The sequence below is a fragment of the Xiphophorus hellerii genome, chromosome 2, assembly GCF_003331165.1.
Source record: "Xiphophorus hellerii strain 12219 chromosome 2, Xiphophorus_hellerii-4.1, whole genome shotgun sequence".
NCBI classification, from domain to species: domain Eukaryota; kingdom Metazoa; phylum Chordata; class Actinopteri; order Cyprinodontiformes; family Poeciliidae; genus Xiphophorus; species Xiphophorus hellerii.
In genome coordinates, this window is record NC_045673.1 from 18,182,882 (window position 1) to 18,205,195 (window position 22,314).

General features: G+C 39.6%; 1 protein-coding gene across 4 annotated transcripts in view; it reads left to right on the plus strand.

Annotated features, from left to right (window-relative positions):
* The first annotated feature begins 958 nt into the window (after positions 1-958).
* srgap1a (SLIT-ROBO Rho GTPase activating protein 1a) overlaps positions 959-22,314 on the plus strand; it is a 91,222-nt gene continuing 69,866 nt past the window's right edge. For 3 of the 4 annotated variants that reach the window (XM_032586025.1, XM_032586051.1, XM_032586043.1), the window contains exon 1: positions 959-1,560. In XM_032586025.1, the coding sequence (XP_032441916.1) occupies positions 1,497-1,560 (64 nt within the window). In that variant the 5' untranslated portion in view covers positions 959-1,496. The remainder of the gene's footprint in view (positions 1,561-22,314) is intronic. The other variant, XM_032586033.1, reaches the window with a different exon arrangement.

A 22,314-nucleotide genomic window follows, 5' to 3' on the forward strand; every position in this document is an offset into this window, starting at 1 on the left:
ATGGTTTTACTTAACGCATACAGCCAAAATATTAAAGTGCATATTTATATCAACACCAGACTTGCTCATCCATGTCTTTTATGACATTGATTCATGCACCGGTGTGCAGTCATTGTTGGAGCAGGAAGTAGCCAAACTTCAACAACTTCCATAGTTGGGAGCATAATATTTATTATTATTGTCTTTGGTCCCTCTGTACCAAACTTTAAAGTTGACAGTGTTGTCAGGCAAGTGCCATCCTCCTGGCAACTACCAAGCCAGACTCTTCCATGGGATTCCCAAACATAGGAGACATGATTCACGAGGGCTTTGCATCGCTCTTGTTATCTGAGGTTTAGATGCAGCGGGTTTGGCCATTGAAATTTAATCGATAAAGCTCTCTACCCTGTTCTTTTTTCACAAACAGTATTGCTAACATACTCTATTAACTGTGCTTCAAATTTGCCTCAAGATGGCGCTCTGGTTTAGCTTAACTTCAGCTTCAACTCTAGGAAAAGCCCAACTTTTCATCCAACAAATTAAACAAGAATCTATTGGATTCAGTATGTCCTTAAGCCAAGGAGGAATTTGGGGCTTCTGTCAAGCTCGGCCTTCTCCAGCACTAGGACAGCCTGTAGATTTTATTTATTTAAGGAATACAGCGGTGTTTCATAAGCATTATTAAGTGTCTCTCGATCCTACTCATTAATCCTTTAATGAGTGTAATATTTTCATCCAAGCAGTAACTCTAGAAATGTTTTTTTTTTTGTTTTTTTTATGAAATACTTTGCACAATCTCACCGTAAATCTATTTGACTTGGGAGGCATGAGTGTCACTTGTATCCACTGGCTGGGTGTGAGTGAGTGAGCGAGCAGATCCCACCCACCCCCCTCCTGCTCTGTGTTCCTGCCTGCCTCCAGCTGCTGCAGTTCGGCCTGCCCTGTCTGCTTCGGAGCGTGCTGGGAGTTGGAGTTGGAGGTAGAGGAGGTGGAGGGGGTGGACAAACCGTCGTGGGGAAAGCAAGCGGGTGGGGTAACGTGTGCGTGTCCCAGACTGGAAACCATTTCCAAAAAAAGCTCGCGCACTACGGACTAAAGTTGACTTACGAGGCATTTCCCTCGTCGGGTTGTTGGAGCCACTTCTCCAACAGAGACCCCCGTGAAACTTGCGCGACTGTTTTCTGCTTGTTTTTTTCTGCAGCGCTGCTGTTGCTCCGTGCTTCGGAGATTCATTGGTTGGGAGAGGATTGCGCATTGGCTCTTGTCTGTATCCACCTCAGAGGGAAGAGGAACATTGCAGTAGTAAAAGCTCATGTTTTTTTTTTTTTCGCTCCAAACGTCACTGCTGGAGTTAAATATCTTCACATAGTCATTTTCTTGACGCGGATTCTCTGGCTCTGCCGTTCATTCCTCACGGGCAGGATGCGTCCGCTACTGTAGGATATTCCGCTCTGTTGTTGACAAACAGTTTTCCCAAGAACTTTCCAACGAGCTTCGAGCGCAAGAAGAGGGGAACAATGTCCACACCGAGGTTCAAAAAGGATAAAGAAATCATCGCAGACTATGAGAGCCAAGTCAAAGGTAAGGAAGTGAAAAAAGACTAATTGGGACCAGGCTGGTTCATCACTACCTGCATGAGTCATAGCCAGTGATGGCGGGGGTTATCAGAATATCTTCCTTTCTTTGCTCATGTCAACTTGGGAAAATAAAAATGTAAGGGTTAGATTTAGAATGTTGTTTGCTAAAAAGTCTGTTCTGATTGTGCGTATCAGATTTGATTTGTTTCAGTTCCAAAGAAAAGATAAGGTCTCACACGAAAAGAAAATCCTGTTATACCATATCTTCTGGTTGTCTTTCAGTATGCAGAAGTAACAACCTGTTACTTTCAGTTGAATGTGAGAGCGTTGTTAAATCATGTTCTATCACACCATCAGGACAGAGATTATGCAAGGGGGATAAATTGTTGCACCAATGAAACTCAGTGTTGCTCATTGCTGAATCCAATTTCCCTGACCAAAATCAGTTCCTCTGTATTATGACATGGAATTTAATATTCGACAAAAAAAATGTCACTCCTTCAAGAGGTTGATACCACTAGTTGAATTACAGAAACAGGTGTCCCTCAAAAAATCTGAATATCATTGAAATTAAATTAATTTGAGCAAGTTCTTTCAGTTGGATGCTGCTAATTAAACCCAAAATACTTGGTTTTTCAGAATTATTTTAAATAAGATCACAAAATATGCATATTTTGATTGAGGAATGGTTAGCCTGCAGTTAATGTGCTCAGTACTTTGTCAGGAATCCTTGCATAGATGACTGGATCAAAGGTGGATGGCATTGAGTGTGTGATACGCTGGCGTATTAAGAAAGACCAGACCAGGTTGGTTTAATAGCTGTCTTCAGCTCATATACACTGTAAGATGTGGTGTTTCGTCCATACATTCTTTATGGGGTTTAGGTCAGGTTGTGTTGCTTGGTCAACCAAGCAGATTGATACCATGGTCATCAAACCAGGTAGTGAGGTCAGGATCCATCTCCTAAGGTCAGCATCTCCATAAAGCTTGTTAGCAGAGGCAAGCATGAAAGGTCTTTACATTTCTGGTTGTATCACTCTATTAACTTTGGATTTAATAAAACTGTGAACTAGCATAGGTCCTAAATCTTCACTGATTGTGGAAACTTCATACTGGGCCTAATGCATCTTGGATTCTGTATCTCCCCACTGTTTCACTATTCTTTTTTCTTTCATCTTTGGATCATTTAATTTGGAATACTGAGCTTCAATACATGTACTTGTGGTACACTCAGGATAAGTCATATTGCAAATATGATAAAGTATGTTAAAGATGTCTTGCTACTTTTTTTTTCATTTTAGTAAATATCAGGAATCATCAGCATAGACTTTATAGTTGCTTTTTGTTTTGTTTTGATGAAATATTTTAAACAGAAATCCTTTTCCCCTTGTTGAGAAGAATTGAAATTATACAGAAAAGGTATTATTCTAATCATTTTTGTTGGAGCAAAAGTATTTGACACTGACTGCTATTCCTTGCACTTGTTAAATTAACAATAATAATCAACAAAATATTGAAACACTTCAAACCAGTCATTACAGAGTTCATTGAACCATTCATTTGTATAACGTTTAAATTAATATTTTTGAGTGTATTTGCAAGCACAGATCTTTATTTTCATGTGTGCCCTTGTAAAATGTTAGCTTGTACAGGCTACTAAGCCATTTGACTTGGGACACCCTACCCTCGGTGAACGGCTGAAAGCGAGGGTCAAGGGGTAATATGGGATTCATCCTAAGAAGAACTACTGGCTTTAGGGTTTTGCTTTTTTCCACACCCTGTCTTTACCCCATGCAAGCTCTCACTGTAAAGCACAAATCTGCTACTTATTTACTGGGGTGGTTCAGAGGTGTGCAAGACTCTGTAATGATTGCCACCCTAACTCATCTCGTCTCCTTCAGGTCTCCCATGCATGCAGAGCAGAGGTGATTTAGTCACAGGCAGACACACACAGGAAAGAGGCAGTCGCTGCACTGGGGTAACCATGGGGATTTGGCCCCTGGCCAGCCAGCTCTGTTCTTTAGTGCCCCTAGTATGCTGAAATACCACCTATTCACACCCATGTGTCCAACCTTAAAGGCTGTTATAGAAGGGAGGTTAGCAGAGGTCGGCAAGATTTAAAGAGGGGGGTGGGTTGTAAGAAGGGTGCCAGAGCTGTACGGGGAAATTACAAGTGGCTGAGCATGAGCTCTTATTTCCAAAGAATGTTCAGGACCCCTTTCTTTTTGCTGTAAGTATGAGTAAGTGCTTTCAACCTGTTACAGAGGATGATGCACTATTATGAGGAATACTGAGCAACAAGATGTGAGGTAGTTTCTAACTTGTCATGCAGAACTCAAAGGGAAGATGAATAAAAAAAAGAAAAACAACCTGGTGCAGAGGAAAGCTGCTGCTTGATGGGCCAAACTGAGTCAGAGCCAAGCAGTGTTTCTGTTTATTAAAATGCAGATACCTTTTTTTTCCAGAATACTTCTACAGCTGGATATCAGGGTAGTATTTGATTTTTGCGTTATTATACTGATATGTTCAAAAAGTTTTCAACCTGATAGTTTAAGAGTTGTATCCTCTGGTGGTTCATATGTAGCTAAAATGATATGGAAAAATTATTGTAAAAGAGTAGCGACCTTCCAGTCAGTTGACAGAGTGCACAGCAACATTAACACAGCACTACACTACTTTATACTTCACACAGTTAAATTAAACTCCTATATTTTAGCTGCTGTCTTCTGTAAACTGAAGAAATAGGATGATGGAATATTTTTGCATCTTTGAAACTTTTTAATGTTAGCATTCTTTGATTCTAGTAATCATCTGCAAAGTTGAGCCTGATCTGTTCTGAAATAACTCACAAACTATGAAGCTGATGATTTTTTTTTTCTCATTTGAGTAGTAAGTGATTGTTTCTGCTTCTGAGTTTGTAGTGATGATAATTGCCTCTGGCTTTCACAAGTTTTATTGCTGATTCAGTCTGGTGAGCAGACATGAATTGCTCAGAACGCACAACAAGCAATGAGGGAAACAAGACAAAACCAGTATTTGATCATTAAGTCATGCTTTGTTTCAATTTCTAAAATTGTACTCGGTACTTTTACAACTTTTGTGTGAGCTGTTCTTACACAACCATACGAATCCATTTCTCTCATTACAGCAGCTCTACACAGTTATTGCTCATTGAATCAGGAGATGTTGGGTATATAATGTAGTTTTCTGTGGTGACTGACTGTCTGAAAGCTTTCCTACAATGGCTGAAACTACCGTTTTGTGGCCTGGTTTGTCATTCAGCTGACATTTGTCAAACACTTTCCACCAGCCCATTTATACATCCCACAGGAAATTGGAAGTTTGGTTTTGACTCGGAAGGATATTATCCATTTATTGAAATGCTCTGAGGCATTTGTGATTAGGTTTTTCAAATTGCCAAGACCCGCCATCTGAAACGAGACGCAGTCTGGTTTGGAGAAACATGTACTACCACGATTGGGTTTGTGCAACTTGCATTGTGGATATCAGTGTTTGTTTATTTGAAACATTACAGACAGTGATAGAAAGGTCATGTCTACCCTTGAATTCTCTGTGTGTTTAAGCTTTTTTTTTTGTAATGTTGTAACTGCAACACTTGTGTGTTTTACTGTGGTAAAGGAGTTGGCTCCATGTCAAGCTGTGGCTTGGCGCTTGTGACCTGGGAGTTGTGACTGAGATACTGGGACACTGACAGGCATCCTCTTAGATCATTATAAAGGCTGCCCTCTGACCTGCCTGCATTGCTGCTTGAAACCAGAGACTTTCCCCCCCTGCATGCTCAGGGAGATGAGTCCATGCATATTTGCACACTGGGGGATTAAAGAGAGAAAAGTGCTCTGAGATGGAATCTGTTATTTGGTTTAAAATACAGTTTTTACGTAAATAAAAGTAAATTAAACACTTATGGAATGGCAGAAAACTATGTGTCTTTTTGTAATTACAAACTAATTTCAGTTTATTAGCCTTAAATCTCTTACCTTGGTTTTTCAAACAAGTACATGCTTTCAGTTTTCAATGTAAGCAACCGTGGAGAGTGTGGTTTGTTGTTAAATATATATATATATGCATACATTATGTAACAATGCAATTCTTTAGAGCTGTTCAGTATGTAGTCTATTAAAAAAACCTCCTTGAAATGTGTTCTAGACCCTGTTTCTAGAACGTGTCACATAAGTACTTGCAGTACTACATATGTTCTGTACAGTATCCGGTCTGTGGAACTTGTGGTACTGACACCCCTGTTATTGGTACACATAAGTGATTTTAATATCATCCAATGTACAGATTTGATTTTGAAGAGAAACTAAAATAGGAGGTTAGGAATTTTCACCTATTTTGTTGGTGGGCAATGTTTGAAAGATTCCATTCAGTTTATATACAGTACAGACCAAAAGTTTGGACACACCTTTTAATTCAATGAGTTTCCTTTATTTTCATGACTATTGACATTGTAGATTCACACTGAAGGCATCAAAACTATGAATAACACATGTGGAAATATGCACTAAACAAAAAAAGTGTAAAACAACTGAAAATACCCCTTATATTCTAGTTTCTTCAAAGTAGCAACCTTTTGCTGTGATTACTGCTTTGCACACACTCTGCATTTGCTTGATGAGCTTCAAGAGCTAGTCACCTGAAATGGTTTTCGCTTCATAGGTGTGCCCTGTCAGGTTAATAAGTGGGATTTCTTGCCTTATAAATAGTCATGAAAATAAAGAAAACCCATTGAATTAGAAAGGTGTGTCCAAACTTTTGGTCTGTACTGTATATACCACCAGTTCACAGCAGCTGTATCCATTCATTTTCTAACACCCTTGTCACTAGAGTGGTCAGGAGGGGTGCTGGTGCCTGTCTCCAGCGAACGTTTCTGGCGAGAGGCGGGTTACACCCTGGACAGGTCAGCAGTCTGTCGCAGGCAAGACAAACATATGTAATTTATACACAAAATTATTTAGTCAAGTTAATCTAACCATAGTGAACATTATAATGCAGAGAAAGAGAGTGATGGACAAAGCAAAGCAAAGTTTCTGAGATGGAAGAAGACGGTTCTGATGATGTTGCTTATGTGACAAGAATGCAAGTACTTATCACATAAGTGCAAGTACATAAGAATGCACTTGCACATAAGTGCATTCTTATGCATTTATGTGCATAAGAATTGGTTTAGGTTTCAGACTAAGCCAATTCTTAGTCTGAAACCCTAAACACATTTTGTCTTCCTCACTCTGCTACTAGGCCTTACCAGGTCTTGCCTTTCTGTTGCATGCAGAGGTCAATCGAAATACTCAAAAAGATGAAGAAATCAACTTATCAGAGTTTAACATATCCCCTCTTACCACAATATTTGGCAGCTCTTTCATCAGCAATGCAAATTGAATTTGAGTCTGCACCAACAAGCAAGATTTTGGCTACCTTTATGATTACTGGGTTTCTGCCTGGTCTCTTATTTTGTAGCATTTTGTGGTGAAACATTTCTCACTCACTGCGGCTTGCCTTGTTACATAGAGTTGTACCATAACAAACTTGGAGATGTAAACAACTGCACCAAGGAATGATGTTGTCATGTGCAAATGTAATGCAAGCTTCAACAGGATGGTATGGGCATGAAAAATTGATAAAGGAGGGAAATTTAGTCTAATTCAGCATCTTGTATCACTTGTAAGATGTTTATGTGAATATTAGGCAAACTGTTGCCACCTTCATCTGCCAAGTGAAATTATGTCGCAAATGCAGATTTTTTTTTTTCTTGCATTCTTCTGACTTCAACCAATTTATGAAACAATAATATCTACTTCAGATATTTTTAATAGTTTTGCATCTTTCGCTCTGAGTACTTGTGCTTTAATGGTAAACTCCAGTAGGCATCTCTGATGTGTTGATGGGGGATGGAGTTTGAAATACTAATGGAATTCTGACGCCTTCTGCAGCTCAGCTCACCGTCCATTCACACATCTACCATCTGCTTTTAGTACCCACTCCTTTTATGTCTGCTTGTATGCTTCCTAGAGGTGGCATGGTTCTGGGTGTGCCGTTTGTCTACAAGTGATCATTTCCATGGTTGAATGAATTGTTATTGACAGCACCATCTGTGGCTGCTCAGGCATTTTTGCAGTTTTTCTAAACTCTGCTGAGCACAAGCAAGGTTTCAAGTTCCCTGCTGTGCCTTTCTTTGGAGCCGCAAAGATCACAAGAACATCCCTGCAGCCCCCAAAAACCTTTACAAACCCATGTCTATGGCTCTCTAAACTAAAGCAAACCACCAAGTAGGGTTTGCTGTCTCAGGTTGTATTCAGCACTGTGTAGTGTTTTTAAATGGGTTATGTGGCTCTCCACAGAGAATGGCTTTGCCTTGGGGGCACCATAGGCTCTAGATGAAAAAAATGATGTTGTACCCAAACACGCTTTCTTTTACTGAATCGGATTTCCAATAAAAATATGGTAACGCTCTATGCTGATCAATGACTTATGAACCTGGTGTTTAAGCCACAGCTTCTAAACAGGTACTCTGTTAAAGAGCTATTTTACAGTTGTTTTTTAAAAAAAAAAAATCGATCTGATTATCCTGTGTTTAAAATTGAAGTACTTTCAGGTATAATTGGGTTGTACATCAAACTTCCTTTAATAAAACAGACTGTCGTAGAGCAGTTGCTTCTTTTGCTTATTTCTGATGGGATAGAAAATGAGTAGGGTTTTTTTGGGGGGGGGGCAGGTTGGCATTCATGCAGGAACCAACACTTTCAGCAATGGATAATGCTGTTTGTTCCCTCATAAGATGAAATACAACCCATTACAGTGAGAACTCAACTAAGGTATTTCAGGATGTGAATGAAGTATACATATACAGCAAAATACAAGTTTTTGGTTTTTTTTTTTAGCTTTGCTGTAAAACTCTTTAGGTTCTGCTGTTCTTGTCTGTCCTCTCAGTTGGACATGTTGCAGCACAGAGAATAATCACCATGGAGTGAGTGGTAACGAGCTGCACATTGGAGGCTAAGGGTGTAGATAGAACCGGACTATCCTCAGGGAAAGTTGAAACTGTTGGATAAAAGTGAAATAAACTGGGATTACAAGAGATTTTAGACCGCTTCGTTTACAGTATTGACTCCTTTTACTGACAGCAGGAGCTTAGCAGATGGACAGACAGGAAGGCAAACAGACACAATTTGACCATCAGGGCCATGCTAACTCCTCCCAGGAGGGCTGGATTAGGAGGAAGGAGATTGGGGGATGGGACAGGATGGCAGGTCAGGCCCAGAAAAGGTCTGGACACAGGTCCTATGCTTTGCTTTGTTTCACATTTGTTATCTACAGCATTTCTACACCAGTTGTTGAAATATTTTGGATGGATTGAAATGATTTGGGTGGTTTGCTAAGGGAAAGTTCTTTCAAAGTTAGGGTCTAAACTGTGATACAGTAACTACCACTTTACTGTAATTTTCATATCAAATGAGTTACTAGCAGGATAATCTGTTAACATGAGGTTCAATAACCAATCTCTTACTTAACAATTGATTTGGGAAACAAAACTGAGATTTGTGAGGCCCCTGTTGGGTCTTTCTGTTCAGTAGACTGTTAGACTTAGACTTAGACTTGTACTTTATTGATCCTTTGGGAAGACTCCCTCAGGAAATTGAAGTTACCAGCAGCTCCCAGGCAAAAAACAAAGTTAACACACAGTAAGCAAAAGTGCAAAAGAATACAAAATACAAATTAAATACTAAGGTACACACCAAATGTGAGTAACCAAAACCTTAAATTATGCAAGAAAAACCTTAAATTATGCAAGAAACAAGGAATAAGAATATAGAATATAAGAATATAAGTAAATATAAATACAACACAAAAAAAATATAAGAATTTGACGGATAGATTGACCAGTGATATCGTATTGCACTATGTGGTTTGACCTGATAAGTATGGAGAAAAATACAAGGGGTCACTACTCCTTCCACCCTCTGTCCTGTGTCACCTCCCCCCCCAATGAGGAATTGTACAGTCTGAAGGCATGGGGGACAAAAGAGTTCTTAAATCTATTGGTCCGGCACTTGGGAAGCAGCAGTCTGTCACTGAACCGGCTCCTCTGGCTGCTGATGACGACGTGTAGAGGGTGGCTGCTATCGTTCATGATGTCCAGCAGTTTGTTCAGTGTCCTCGCCTCTGCCACCGTCACCAGAGAGTCCAGCTTCATGCCGACCACAGAGCCGGCACGCCTGGTCAGTTTGTCCAGTCTGGACGTGTCCTTCTTGGATATGCTGCCTCCCCAGCACACCACGATGTAGAAGAGGACACTGGCAATCACAGACTGGTAGAACATCCAGAGCAGTTTGCTGCAGATGTTAAAGGACCGCAGTCTCCTCAGGAAGTACATCCTGCTCTGCACTTTCCCATACAGGTGGCTAGTGTGTTTTGACCAATCCAGTTTACTGTCCAGCCACAGCCCAAGATATTTGTAGGAGTCCACGACCTCAACCTCAGTTCCCTCTAATGCGACTGGTCTTGGCTTTGGTCTGGACCTCCCAAAGTCTATAACCAGCTCCTTCGTCTTAGCAGTGTTGAGTTCCAGGTGGTTTGTGTGGCACCAGAGAGCAAAGTCCCTCACCAGACAGCGATACTCCTCCTCTCTGTCGTCCCTGATACATCCGACTATGGCTGTGTCATCAGCATACTTCTGTATGTGACACAGCTCCGAGTTGTAGAGGAAGTCAGAGGAGTACAGGGTGAAGAGAAGAGGGGCCAGCACTGTGCCCTGGGGGGCTCCTGTGTTGCTGACCACAGTGTCAGACACGGTGTCCTTCAGCCTGACATACTGCGGCCTGTTGGTGAGGTAACTATGGATCCAGGTGACCAGGTGCGGGTCTACTCCCATGCTGTTTAGTTTATCCTGGAGCAGAAGGGGCTGGATTGTATTAAAGGCACTGGAGAAGTCCAAAAAAAGGATCCTCACCGTGCCGCTGCCCTTATCCAGGTGGGAGTGGGCCCGGTGCAGCAGGTAGAGGATGGCATCCTCCACACCAACATCTGACTGGTAGGCGAATTGCAGGAGATCCTGGGCATGTTCCACCTGGGGTCTGAGGAGGCCGAGGAAGAGCCGCTCCAACGTCTTCATCAGGTGTGAAGTAAGTGCCACGGGCCGAAAGTCATTCAGCTCGCTGGGCCTGTTCTTCTTGGGCACTGGGACGATGCAGGATGTCTTCCAGAGGGTGGGCACTTCCCTTAGCTGCAGGCTGAGGTTGAAGATCCGCTGTAGTGGCTCTCCCAGTTCAGTAGCGCAGGTCTTCAGCAGCCTTGGACACACCTGGTCCGGCCCTGCTGCTTTCCTGGGCTTGAGCTTCCTCAGCTGTTCTCTGACCTGGTCTGTAGTGAAGTGGGGCGGGGGTTGTGCTGAGGTGTGTGGGGGGAACAGAAGGGTGAAGGGTCATTAGTATCTTGACACAATAGTTTGACTGTGAAAAGTACAACAGAGACAATGAACAGTGAAAATTAAAAGAGTAACAATACATCGAGCATGCAAGACTATACATGAATTTTGCATTCATGAAAATGAGAAAGTAGTGACAAAGTGGAAAGTAATTCAGTCCAGATTACCTAAACCATATACTATGGTATTTATGTTTGTCTTAATCTAAGGTGGTCATAATGGCAAAAAAGAACAGAAATTCCCATCTATTGTGTACACAAATAGGGTAATAATTTATGATTCTTAAATTGTTGTTTTAAAGAATTAAGTGTTTTTAATATTGAACTAGAGATGATCAGTCTAGGCCCATTAAAAAACTGTGAAACGGCCATTTAGTGCTGATAGAAAGCTATTGCACAAGTGTAGCAACTTGACTGAGGTTAAAGGCTAACCATTTACCTGTCGTAGTACTACCACAGTGCTGATAAATATTTGTCTGTCACTCAGTCATACTTTTTTTTTCTGCTGCTGCTCAAAAAGCTTCTGGAAAAAGGACTTAGAAGAGCATCTTCTATGCTTTTGTAACGGTTGTTGGTTGGCCTAACAATAATCCTGTATACCTTTGATCAACTCAACAGGGCTACAAGAAAACCACTTCCTTCATTACTTAAAAATAATAATAGTCACACATAGACAGATAGACAGGGTGTTGTGGTTAAAACAATCACTTATTTTCAGGGCCACTAAAAATGGCTTACATTTATGTTACCAAACCAAGTCGCATGATAACAGTAACTTTTCATGACATTTCACACAAGGGAAAAATAAAGGGGTGCTTCAACTATTTCTAGCACCACATACCAAGTGTTTCTTAAACTGGTTAACACATCTAATAAAGAAAAGATGTTTGGTAACAAAGGCTTTTGCTAAAGTAAAGGAAAAGGTGAAAGGTCACAGGTCTGTTTTAAAGTGTTTTTTTACTTGCATATTTCTCAAAGCAATCTTTCTCTGCCCTAGCCACATTAATTTTCCCATGGAGTGTTAACACTTCATGTTGATGAACAGAAGTTTAATTTACTAATCTTATAGCTTGGTGTTGCCCTTCCCCCCATTTTTCTATTATTTGCCCTAACCTCATGACCTGGGGGGAGCAGCCATTGAGCCTGTTGCCTCCCTAATCAATAGCCAAAGACCACCCCTTGAGGCACAACTGCTCTGACGAGAAATTTGCGTGCATAGGGGCTTCATTGTTACAGAAAGAATGACTTCTTGCAGCCTAACATTATTTGCAGATGGAAGTTAGATTGACTATGGCCGAAGGTGAAGATAAGACTCCAGCCTTGTGTTTATAAATACTGCATATTGGGAGGTCTTTATGTCTTGGATACCATAAAATGTCTGCACTCTTTGATATGGTTTCTGTTCTTATTGTCTGTGTTCCCTTTCAGTGGTCTTGGTCTGCTTTTAGTAACCCAAAAGGATAGGAAGAGTTTCACATCCACAGAGCGCTCAACTTATCAGAAACACAATAAAGGCTCATTGTGGTTTTTGCAGTAGGAGGAGACTTGAGCTCCTTACACAGCAGCAGTGGTGGATGCTTGAGGAGCCTCAGGCAGACCTCATAAGCTCCGGGCCGAACTCGTCCCTCCCTCTCTGGAGATGGAAACTAAAGCCACATCTGTGGTTCCAGCCACAGATCTGTGGAGTGCCCCTGAATTAAAATAATGGTCCGTTTACGGAAAAGGACTGTCATCCATGTTTCTTTTCTGCTCATTGTGATGATTGTGAGTTATCACACAAAAAATCCTATTTAGTATTGCATTAGTATAGTAAATCTAACAAATCAAATGTCAGGTGACAAAAGAAACTTACTAGACTATCATCACAAATATTCACATCAACATTTCTTTGAAACATTGTTATGATTTTTCTATCAAAGTTGCTCCAGTGCTGAATCCAGGCTGGTGCTAAAGCCAGTCCTTTACTGGTTCTATAAAAGAACCAGGTTGGTTTTCCATACGCAGAAACGGTGCATGAAGACAATTTGTGGTGCTTAAAAATGTCTTGTGTGGTTAAAGTTGGACCCTAAATCTGGAATTATCTGACATTTTGTGAACGAGCTGAGTACTGGGAGACAATTTAACCAAACAAATCACATAATTTATCAAGGTGTCCTTCCAAACTAAACCACAATAATTTCATATTTGTATTTTAACTACGTGCAGGGCTCCTTTAGCGCCTTACAATCTGGTCTAATTACCTTGAACTAGATCAGATCTGAACCTTTGAAGAAGATACAGACTCAACTTCCTTCTTTACGAAATGTAAACAAAAATGGAGTGGCATTTGATTTTAGTGGTTGTAGGATTTTTCTTTTGTTGGTAAAAGACTATACGATCCATTTCTCCCAGTAGCATTTATTTTGGTTATCTTTAACCAGAATACCCTGCGTTTTCATTTGATTCCTGCTTTTGGAGCAGTCTCCGGTGCTCTTCACACTCACATATACTTTCAAACCACGCCAGAATTCACTTCAACCAAATCGATACCTGTGTTTTTAGGTGAACCAGAGTTAGCATGAATGCACTGTAAGAGAGTGCCTGTCAGCTCTATATTAAGTAGCCCAAAATTACATGGAAACAATTCTGTTATGTTTATTACTCGGGTAAATGAGAAGTCTTTTGCCAACTATGCAAGATGGAGGCAGTTATTTTTAAACAATCAGGATCGCAGGACTAGTTATTATTTTGCCAGTGGACACATTCAGTGTTTAGTTTTCCTCTCTCTTTTCCTCATGTGTTGCTTTTGCAGAAATGTCACCATTGTGGGATAATAAAAAATATTTCTATTGTAAAGTGAAAATAGTCCCTTTTAGCACAAGAAAATTGTATTTTTATTGCCAGCTGACTGTCTATATGCAGCCTTAAGGGGGGGAGGAGCAACACCATGTTACTACATGCCGAATAGAAAAAAGTTTTAATGGATTTATAAGTTAAATTTTTGAAATCTTGGTCTATATACCAGAGGTGTGACCAAGTCACTGTGTTGCAAGTCTCAAGTAAGTCTCAAGTCTCTGTCCTCAAGTCCGAGTCAAGTCTCAAGTAAAGACAGGCAAAAGTCGAGTCAAGTCTCAAGTCAGGAACCTTTAATTTCAAGTCATTTCGAGTCGTTTTTTTTTTTTTTTAATAATTTGCAATTGTACATAAAATTCAAATATTAGACCATTTGTTCTTTTTAAAATATGTATTTGAGGTTCATTTGTGATCCTCTTATTCATCTGGTATTCTTCAAATCTGTCAGAAGTAAACAGATGTCAGAAAATAAATTACAGCCTTTCATGAATTACATTTGACTTCAGTTTACTCCTTCTATTCATAAATAAACATCAACACTACAACAATCATAATTTTCAAAAAATGAAATAAGTATAAATGAAGTTATCACAAGTAAACTCAGGAAGGTCTGGTGCATTTATTTTTCTGCTTTTATTTCTAAGTATGTTAGTTTCAGTCCTCCGTAAATATGGGACAGATATTCTAAACACAAAATTTATTTGGGACAGTCACTGTATTTGGTCTTTTTTTTTTTTTCCCAGCAAAGCTATACTACTTGGAAATGGGTTCTGTGCGACATGTGACAGTCACGCCGGTCAGTGCATTAAGTCAAAAACAGTTGACTTAATGCACTGACTGCAGTAAACAATATATTGTCAATATAATTTCCCAACGTAGATGTCTTCAAATACACCAACCATCCTTAGATGATACTAGACCCGGCTCATCATCATGATGGGACAGAGAGACTCTGTTCCCTGTGTTCAGGTCCAGAATCTGCTTTCTGTTCCGGAGCCCCGCTCACTATCCACCGGCTTCCTGAGCTAACACGGTGCACATTATTTGTGGAGGCATTTGAAGGACCGGATTTATGGTAAATCATCACCAATTTAACCCGGAGTACACATGCTAACACGAAGTTAGCTAAAGTCAACTATCTTACAGCAAAAGAAAAGTGCCACCTACCGATCTCTGTGAAGCTTCAAATGCCGGACAAAGTTGGACGTCGTGGCATCTCCATCCGATATTCTCTTCTTGCATGTTTTGCAAGTTGCAGTTCGTTTTTTAGTCGAAAGTTCATAACCTACGTAGCCAAAAGAAATTACTCGCGGAAGCATATTCCAGCGGTTATTTCGTATTTCGTTCCCTGAGCTCTGTAGCTTTGCCGCGTTTTTTTAAACGTCCAAATCCTGTTAATTTGATTGGTTGTGCTGCAGCTACGTACACATACATACATAAGGAGAGAGGAAAACCATAGTGACGGTCTGCGCATATTGATACGGAATGAGTGAAATTAATTAATGACGTCACTTTATAAATAATGTGTTTTAAATTTTAAGACTTTGAGTAAAAAATATCAAGTCTTTTCAAGTAAACAGCTTCAAGTCGAGTCAAGTCCCAAGTCAATGGCATGAAAGTCAAAGTCAAGTCCGAGTCTTTGAGCATTTTTTCAAGTCAAGTCTCAAGTCGTGATTTTAACGACTCGAGTCTGACTCGAGTCCAAGTCATGTGACTCGAGTCCCCACCTCTGCTATATACAGTACAGACCAAAAGTTTGGACACAACTGTGTGTCCAAACTTTTGGTCTGTACTCAGTTCAGACCAAAAGTTTGGACACACTTTCTCATTGAATTCAATGAAAGTATATCAGTAACCTTTCCACAGACAGACAGGAATCTTAGACGTCTATAAGAAGTTCTCACAAAACAGAAAACAGGAGTATTATTTATGACAAGGTGTGGCCAAGCAAATTAACATCAGGGTACTTTTTATAAATGCCCTCAGCTTGCATTGCTATTTATTCACAGTTAAGGGAGAAGTGCTTTTAGCACAACCGACCACAACACCTTCTATTCCAGGTGTTTTTTTTTTACAGAATGCAATTAAAAAATACATGAAAGAAGTGGCTGGGAGAGCAAGAAGCTTTTACTCAATTTTCTTGAAATGCTGTCTAGTCATTCCTATTTATGGTGGCATATTTTTAGGTTAGGATGAAGTAGAGCACATTGCTGTTTCCCCCCATATTCCTCACAGAACATCTTATTATAGTTTAATGAAAGTGGCAAGAAGTGCAAAGCAAAGTTAGTGTTTTCTTTTTTTTTTAAATCATGTTGGCCTGGAAAGGGAACAAGCGTTATGCTGTCCTGACCTGCTCCATTTCTTACAACTATAAGTGGAACAAAGCCTAACTGGCAGAAATGGTCAAATATTCACTAAAAACTTTTAAAATCTTGTTTTTATTTATACATTGTAATCACCCAATATAAGGAGATGTTAGAAATCATTAAGGGAGTCATTATAAGTTTACTAATAATATTGATTTATACATTGAAAAATGTCAATGTCAGTTGTTTGTGCTTGTGTTTGTCTGAGGCTGAGGCTCTGTTTGCTGCCCTGCATGAACACAAGCACTGTGACCAGCCTCATATATTTCATTTTTTAATCAGGCAGTGTGGCGGAAGTTCCCCTCTTCCTTAGGGTCTTGTGATTTGTAATTGGTAATGGTGTGTGTTCGAGTGATGTGATGCCCACTAACCCAGGTGGGTGTGTGAATCATGAGTCCCTGTAGCGTCAACTCCCCCGTCCATCTCCCAGCACCGCTGGAGACTGAAAAGAGAAAGCTCCAGTCCTGCTTTCCATAGTGTAGGACAATAAAGAGCAGTGAAAGCTGATCTGCCTCTTCTTTTGTACTGACTCCCTCTTTGTCCTGTACTCATGCTGTCTGAACAGCTGCCCCGAGGTTCATCACTCTGTCCAGTCTTGGTAATCTGAAAGCATTGTGAAGATTCTGTTAAAGTCACCTCCTGCAGGCAAAACTGGCACTCTGCGTCAACTATACAGTCTTGTCAGTGTTAGTGTTTGTTCAGCGATGAAAACAAAAGGCTTTTAATGAGATGCTTTATGGGACAACTTTAAAGCCATGTCACCTCAGAGCCTGGAAGCCAGACTTGCAGCCTTTTCTCAACTTCAGACATTTGCGCTCTGAGGGGTGGCAGAGGACTGACAGTTAAAGCCTCCCTGAAGGTAGTTTCCAGGAGATAACAGCTCGTAACTCTGTCACTTCCTTAATATCGCCGTCTGCTGTAATTAAGGTGTGATTAGGTCTTTCTCAGGCCTCTTTATTTGCTTATTTTCTCGGTTCCTATATATGTGTCAGAGCTAATCATGTTAACCTGTCTTGGACTATGGTATCCTATTTAGTGGGGGGATGGAGGATCATTATGGACTTCCTCATTCTTTACAGCTTGGCTTTCACTGCTGAATGCCATGTAAGAAATCAATCCCTGCTGGCTGTGTATGGGACTGTGACAAGGGTACTGATTGAGCCTCGAGCTGCAGTTTGGGGCTCAGCAAAGAAACTCTTTCTGAAACCTGAGGAAGGACAAGGATGCAGGATGTGATCTGATAAATGAAGGTACCTTGGATTCTTTATGATTCAGTAGGACTGTCATGCTAAATCAGTCAAAATAATTTATCACATAAAGAATAAAATGTGTAACACGCCTCCAGTTGTGCAGTTGCATTGTGCAGAAAATGTTCTACTTGTCTGTTTTTCATTTAAAAGAAAAAAGCACAACTCCTCAAGTGTTGCAACTTCAGTTACAGCTTTAAGTGTTTTAGCTTATGTCTTTACCAGCTGTGTACATTTATCAGTATCACTGTGTGTAATATGCATATCAGGAAGAACTGGATGGACTGAAATAAGTGTTGGTAAATTATTTTAGTACACCTTATACATGTCTTGTCTTGTAGCAAACTGCAAGCAGTACTTCTTTAGGCTTGCTTTCGATATTTACTTTCTTTTTGCCACTCTTTCATAAAGACCAGATTTGTAAAAAGTCACAACTAATAGCTATCCTGTCTATAGATGCTCCCACCAGAACTGTGGATTTACACTGTTCAGAACTAGGAATATTATTTCCCTTGTTTAAACCTTTCCAAAACTTTATCACGGACCTGTTTGGTGTGTTCCTTGGTTATCACAATTCCATTTGTTAATGTTCTACAGCACATCTAGAGGCCTACACAGAACATTGGCTGCACACAACGGTGGCTCACATGTATCTGCTTCACAGTAAATGGTTCCATCTATCACATTACTTGGCAAGATCTAATAGAAAGGAGCAATCAATAATACTGCCTGAATCACAATATGGGGTTGGAGGTTTTATGCACTTACTGATCAGTGTTTTCCACCACAGTCTTGCACCAAAGATTCTCAAAGTGGAGCTGGATTTATGAGGTCATTAAATCTCTGGAGGTATTTTTTCTGCATAAGAAAACTGTTGGTAAAGAGTGCTTTGATGGGACGCTTTCATTGAAAATTACACAGGAATGAGAACACTTGAACCAAAAGCATAAACCTCAAAGTGGAACTATAGAGGGGAACAGACAGTTTCTGTTTGAAATGAAGACATAAATCAAGTAATCATTTTATGGGAAATATTCTTTTTTCTGTCGATCTCCAAGGGTTTGTTCTCAGTTTGTCAGCGTTGTTTAGATTTCTCTGTTGTTTATCTTGCCTATGGGTATAGAAAGAATAATGGGAAGATTCATCTGTAACTTTTACAACTTAACACATCTGCACCACAATGTTCTGTCTCTTGCAAGGCAGCCTCATTATTATGCCCTCGCAGTACGACTTTTCCCAAACAGATTTTGTTGCATCAGGCTGGAAGAAAGACCTGAAATCCTCCAGTATAGCAATAAATTACCTCCTTCAATTTGCTTTGGGTCATCAGTTTGATTAGCTACAGCTTAACAAATATGGACCTCTACATGCAATTTCCCTCGCTTCTGGAAATGTTTTCAAGTTGAATGACAGGTAACTTCTAGTGATTATACACATTTGAAGGGCTTCACTGTTGGCCTCACTCACTGATTCACAGCCCTTAAATAGCCATTAAAAATGCATGTCTGCCTTTTTTGATCAAAATTAAAAAGTTAACATATGAGCATAATTATACCCTATTAGATATTTCAGATTATACCATTTCTTTGAAGTTTTACTCTTGGCAAAATTCCTGTTGCCACAGGAAACGACCCCCTACAGTTGTCTTTGTGGAAGCAGTCTTGCTTTTTTCTTCTATATGTGAAGGCCTACAAGCAAGCACATCAACACTTGAAGATATAAGTATATATTTTGAATTATTAAAGCTATGTTGAGATCAGCGAGATCATTGGCTATAAGGACAAGAGAGATTTAAGGACCAGCTGAGGCTCGTCCCATCCTCCACCTGTCCTTAATTCATTAACCTCAATCTTTGACCATAGTTTAAGAGCGGCCGTCCAATCAATAACTGTCCTTCACTCTGACCCCCAGCCTGCTCCCCTAAACCCTAAAGCTGTCCTCATCAGTCCTCAACCAAATATGTGCCGAGTTTAGCACTAACATCGCCCTGATGCTTTTGAGGTTCTCATTCACCCTTGCTGAATTGAGTTGGTCCAAAATTGACAAAGTTGGGATTTTTCTACCTGTGTGAGTTGCAACACATTAAATGTGAGCTTCTGAGATGATCCTCGCATGAATAAAATAAATTGTGAAAGTAATTGGCAGCATGTATTTTGTAATTTTTTTTGGTATTGAAGATTTTTATATACATTTTTTTTTGTTTCTACACAGTGACTTACAAAGGAAGATAAAATCAAATGTTAAAAAAATTAAAATGAAAACTGTGGCATTTCTGCCCCCTTTACTCTGGTAATGCTAAATAAAATTCATTGTATTTAGAAATCACATAATTAAGAAATATAGTTCATCTGTGACATTAACAGAAATGTGCTGTTCACAGATACATATGTGCTTGTAGCATTACTAAATGTGAAAGAGTTCAATGCAAATGAATATTTCTGCCCATCAGTCATAGTCAGCGCTACAAGTCTGCCAGTCATTTTGGGTGTAGGAGGTCCAGAAGTATTTTCATTAAACAATGTAATTACAGCTGTCAGAATATACTGCAGCACAAAACGTGCTTGTATTAGACAAAGGCAGCCCAGATTTATTTTTTCAGCAGATCTTTTTATGGAAATAATTATATCTCTTCTCTTTTGGGAAACATTTGGACATTTACAGAGCATATTGGCATTTCTGTTAATCTCTGAATAGAAACCACAGGGCATCTGAAGTAAATGCATCAAACAAAGTTTGTGCAAACTTCACACTATAATTATGCTAGTCTGGCGCACTATATTATCCTGAATTTTAAACAAACGAGACACAACGTCATAGCCAAGAAGACCCAGAGGATTCTTAAACAGAAGCATCATCTGACTCTGACTCTGGGAACTTTGCCTCCACCTCTTATTCTCTTCAAAGAATGTCAGCTGATCTGACAAATCTGGTGTTTAGTATTCCTCTTAAAGTCTGAGGTGAGATCACTGTGGAAAGGGATGACGATGCAGACCGAAATTCAGAAAATTTACCTCTAGTTGATGTATAAAGCTGACTAGAGTAAGTTGACTTTTCTATAAACATTTTGACAACCTCTTTGGATGCTTTAGATTGACAGTCTCTAGGAGTTTGTTTCAACATCATCTCATAATGAGACAAACCCTTGGCATTCAGTCCTGCGTGTATCTAATGTTGTATATTAGTACTGCTGAAGGACGTCTCTTAAATCACTCTGTTCCTCATGTCAGAGAGTGTGTTTACAATAGGCTAAGAAGTCTCTGAGTGGATTAGTGCAGCTGTCACAACTGTAGGCACCCAACAGGGAAGGGGGGGGAAAGATCAACATTATTGTCTTTGAAGAGTTTGATTTGAGTACAATCCAGGTAGATTACATTTGTTGGCTGTAGTTTCATGTACACAAGGTTTTCTAATATTAAATGATGTCCAAGTCAAACAATTATATGGCTATGTAGTTTCTCATTTTCTAACAGTGAAATAACTTGGCTTAAGGGAAGATCATGGTCACCCGAAACCACTTAAGGCAAGAAGATATTCAACCTCATGTGTTCTGCCCTAGTATTGAGCTATGTAAGTGTGACTGCTGTCAGAATGTACACACATCAGAGTTTAGTAAATGCAGTGGTAAACAAAGAATGAAACCAGACCCAGCTAAGCTTGCTTTCAAAGGGCGTGACAACATGGGAACTGGACCATGGAGCAGCTAAAACTGGTGGCCTGGTCTGATGAAACTCTGGTTCAATGAAAAAAATCATTTTACTAAAAATAAGATACTAACAGTATCCTATGCCAGTTTTTTAACCAAACAAAAGGACAACATACAACTGTGTACAGACAATGAAACAGACAGACAAATGGCATAAAGATAGAGAGCACATTGTTTCACAAACATTAACACATCCTGTTAACATTCACAAAGCTGATACAAAGATGCTCTGTGCTGCTTGGAGATTCATTTAAATGCATTATACCCGAGTAATCAGTACTGCCTGTTGGGTAGACACAGTAGGGTTTGTAAAAGTATTTTTAGAGAAGCCTGATAAAGGACTGCATGTGTGTCTTTATAGCATGTGTTGAACAACCACAGAAGGACAAACTTTTATTTATACTGGTCTCAGACAGCTGCTTCTTTGCAGATAAGACAAGTTTTCCTTCTTTTTATGACCTTGAAGTAAGTGTTTTCTTTTCAAAGGTTGTTCACAATAGGGAATTGGAGCTGTTTGAAAGAGACTTTGATTTAATCCATTTTTGTACTTTAAGCTCTTTATAAATCTATTGTGGTTAATACGATCTTATTGAATTAAAACAAACTTGTTTTTAAAGTAGTAGATAAAGAGGATGATTTACCGATGAACAAAAGTCCACCTAAACAATCCTAAGATTTGCATGAGCTAAAAGAGGGCTCCAGATGGAAGTCATTGTATATGATACAAAAAAGCCTATTGTTTGTTGTAGTGCAAATGTGGACATGTGCAGTCTTGCTGAAGTTTGGGGAGCTCTTTAGACTGTTGAGACTTTCCCAGACTTTTCATGTGAGCTTTTGTCTGATTGCATTGCTCCTCTTCTTGTATACTGTGGAGTGAAAAAGTGTTTGGCTCATTACTTATTTCCTAATTTTTGATTGTTTCACTTCAGCATTTCAGAAACCATATTAAATACTGTATCTTCAAAGGCAACACAAATAAACACAAAATACAGCGTTTAGATGGCATTGACTACTAAGGAAGAAAAAAATCCAAACCTACATGGCTCTGTGTGAAAAAGTTAATCCCCTCTTAACCTAATAACTGATTGTCAAGTTTAAACACCTTCAAACCAAAAATTCTGCCCATTTTTTATTTATTTTATTTTTTTTTTTACAAAAGAGAACCACGG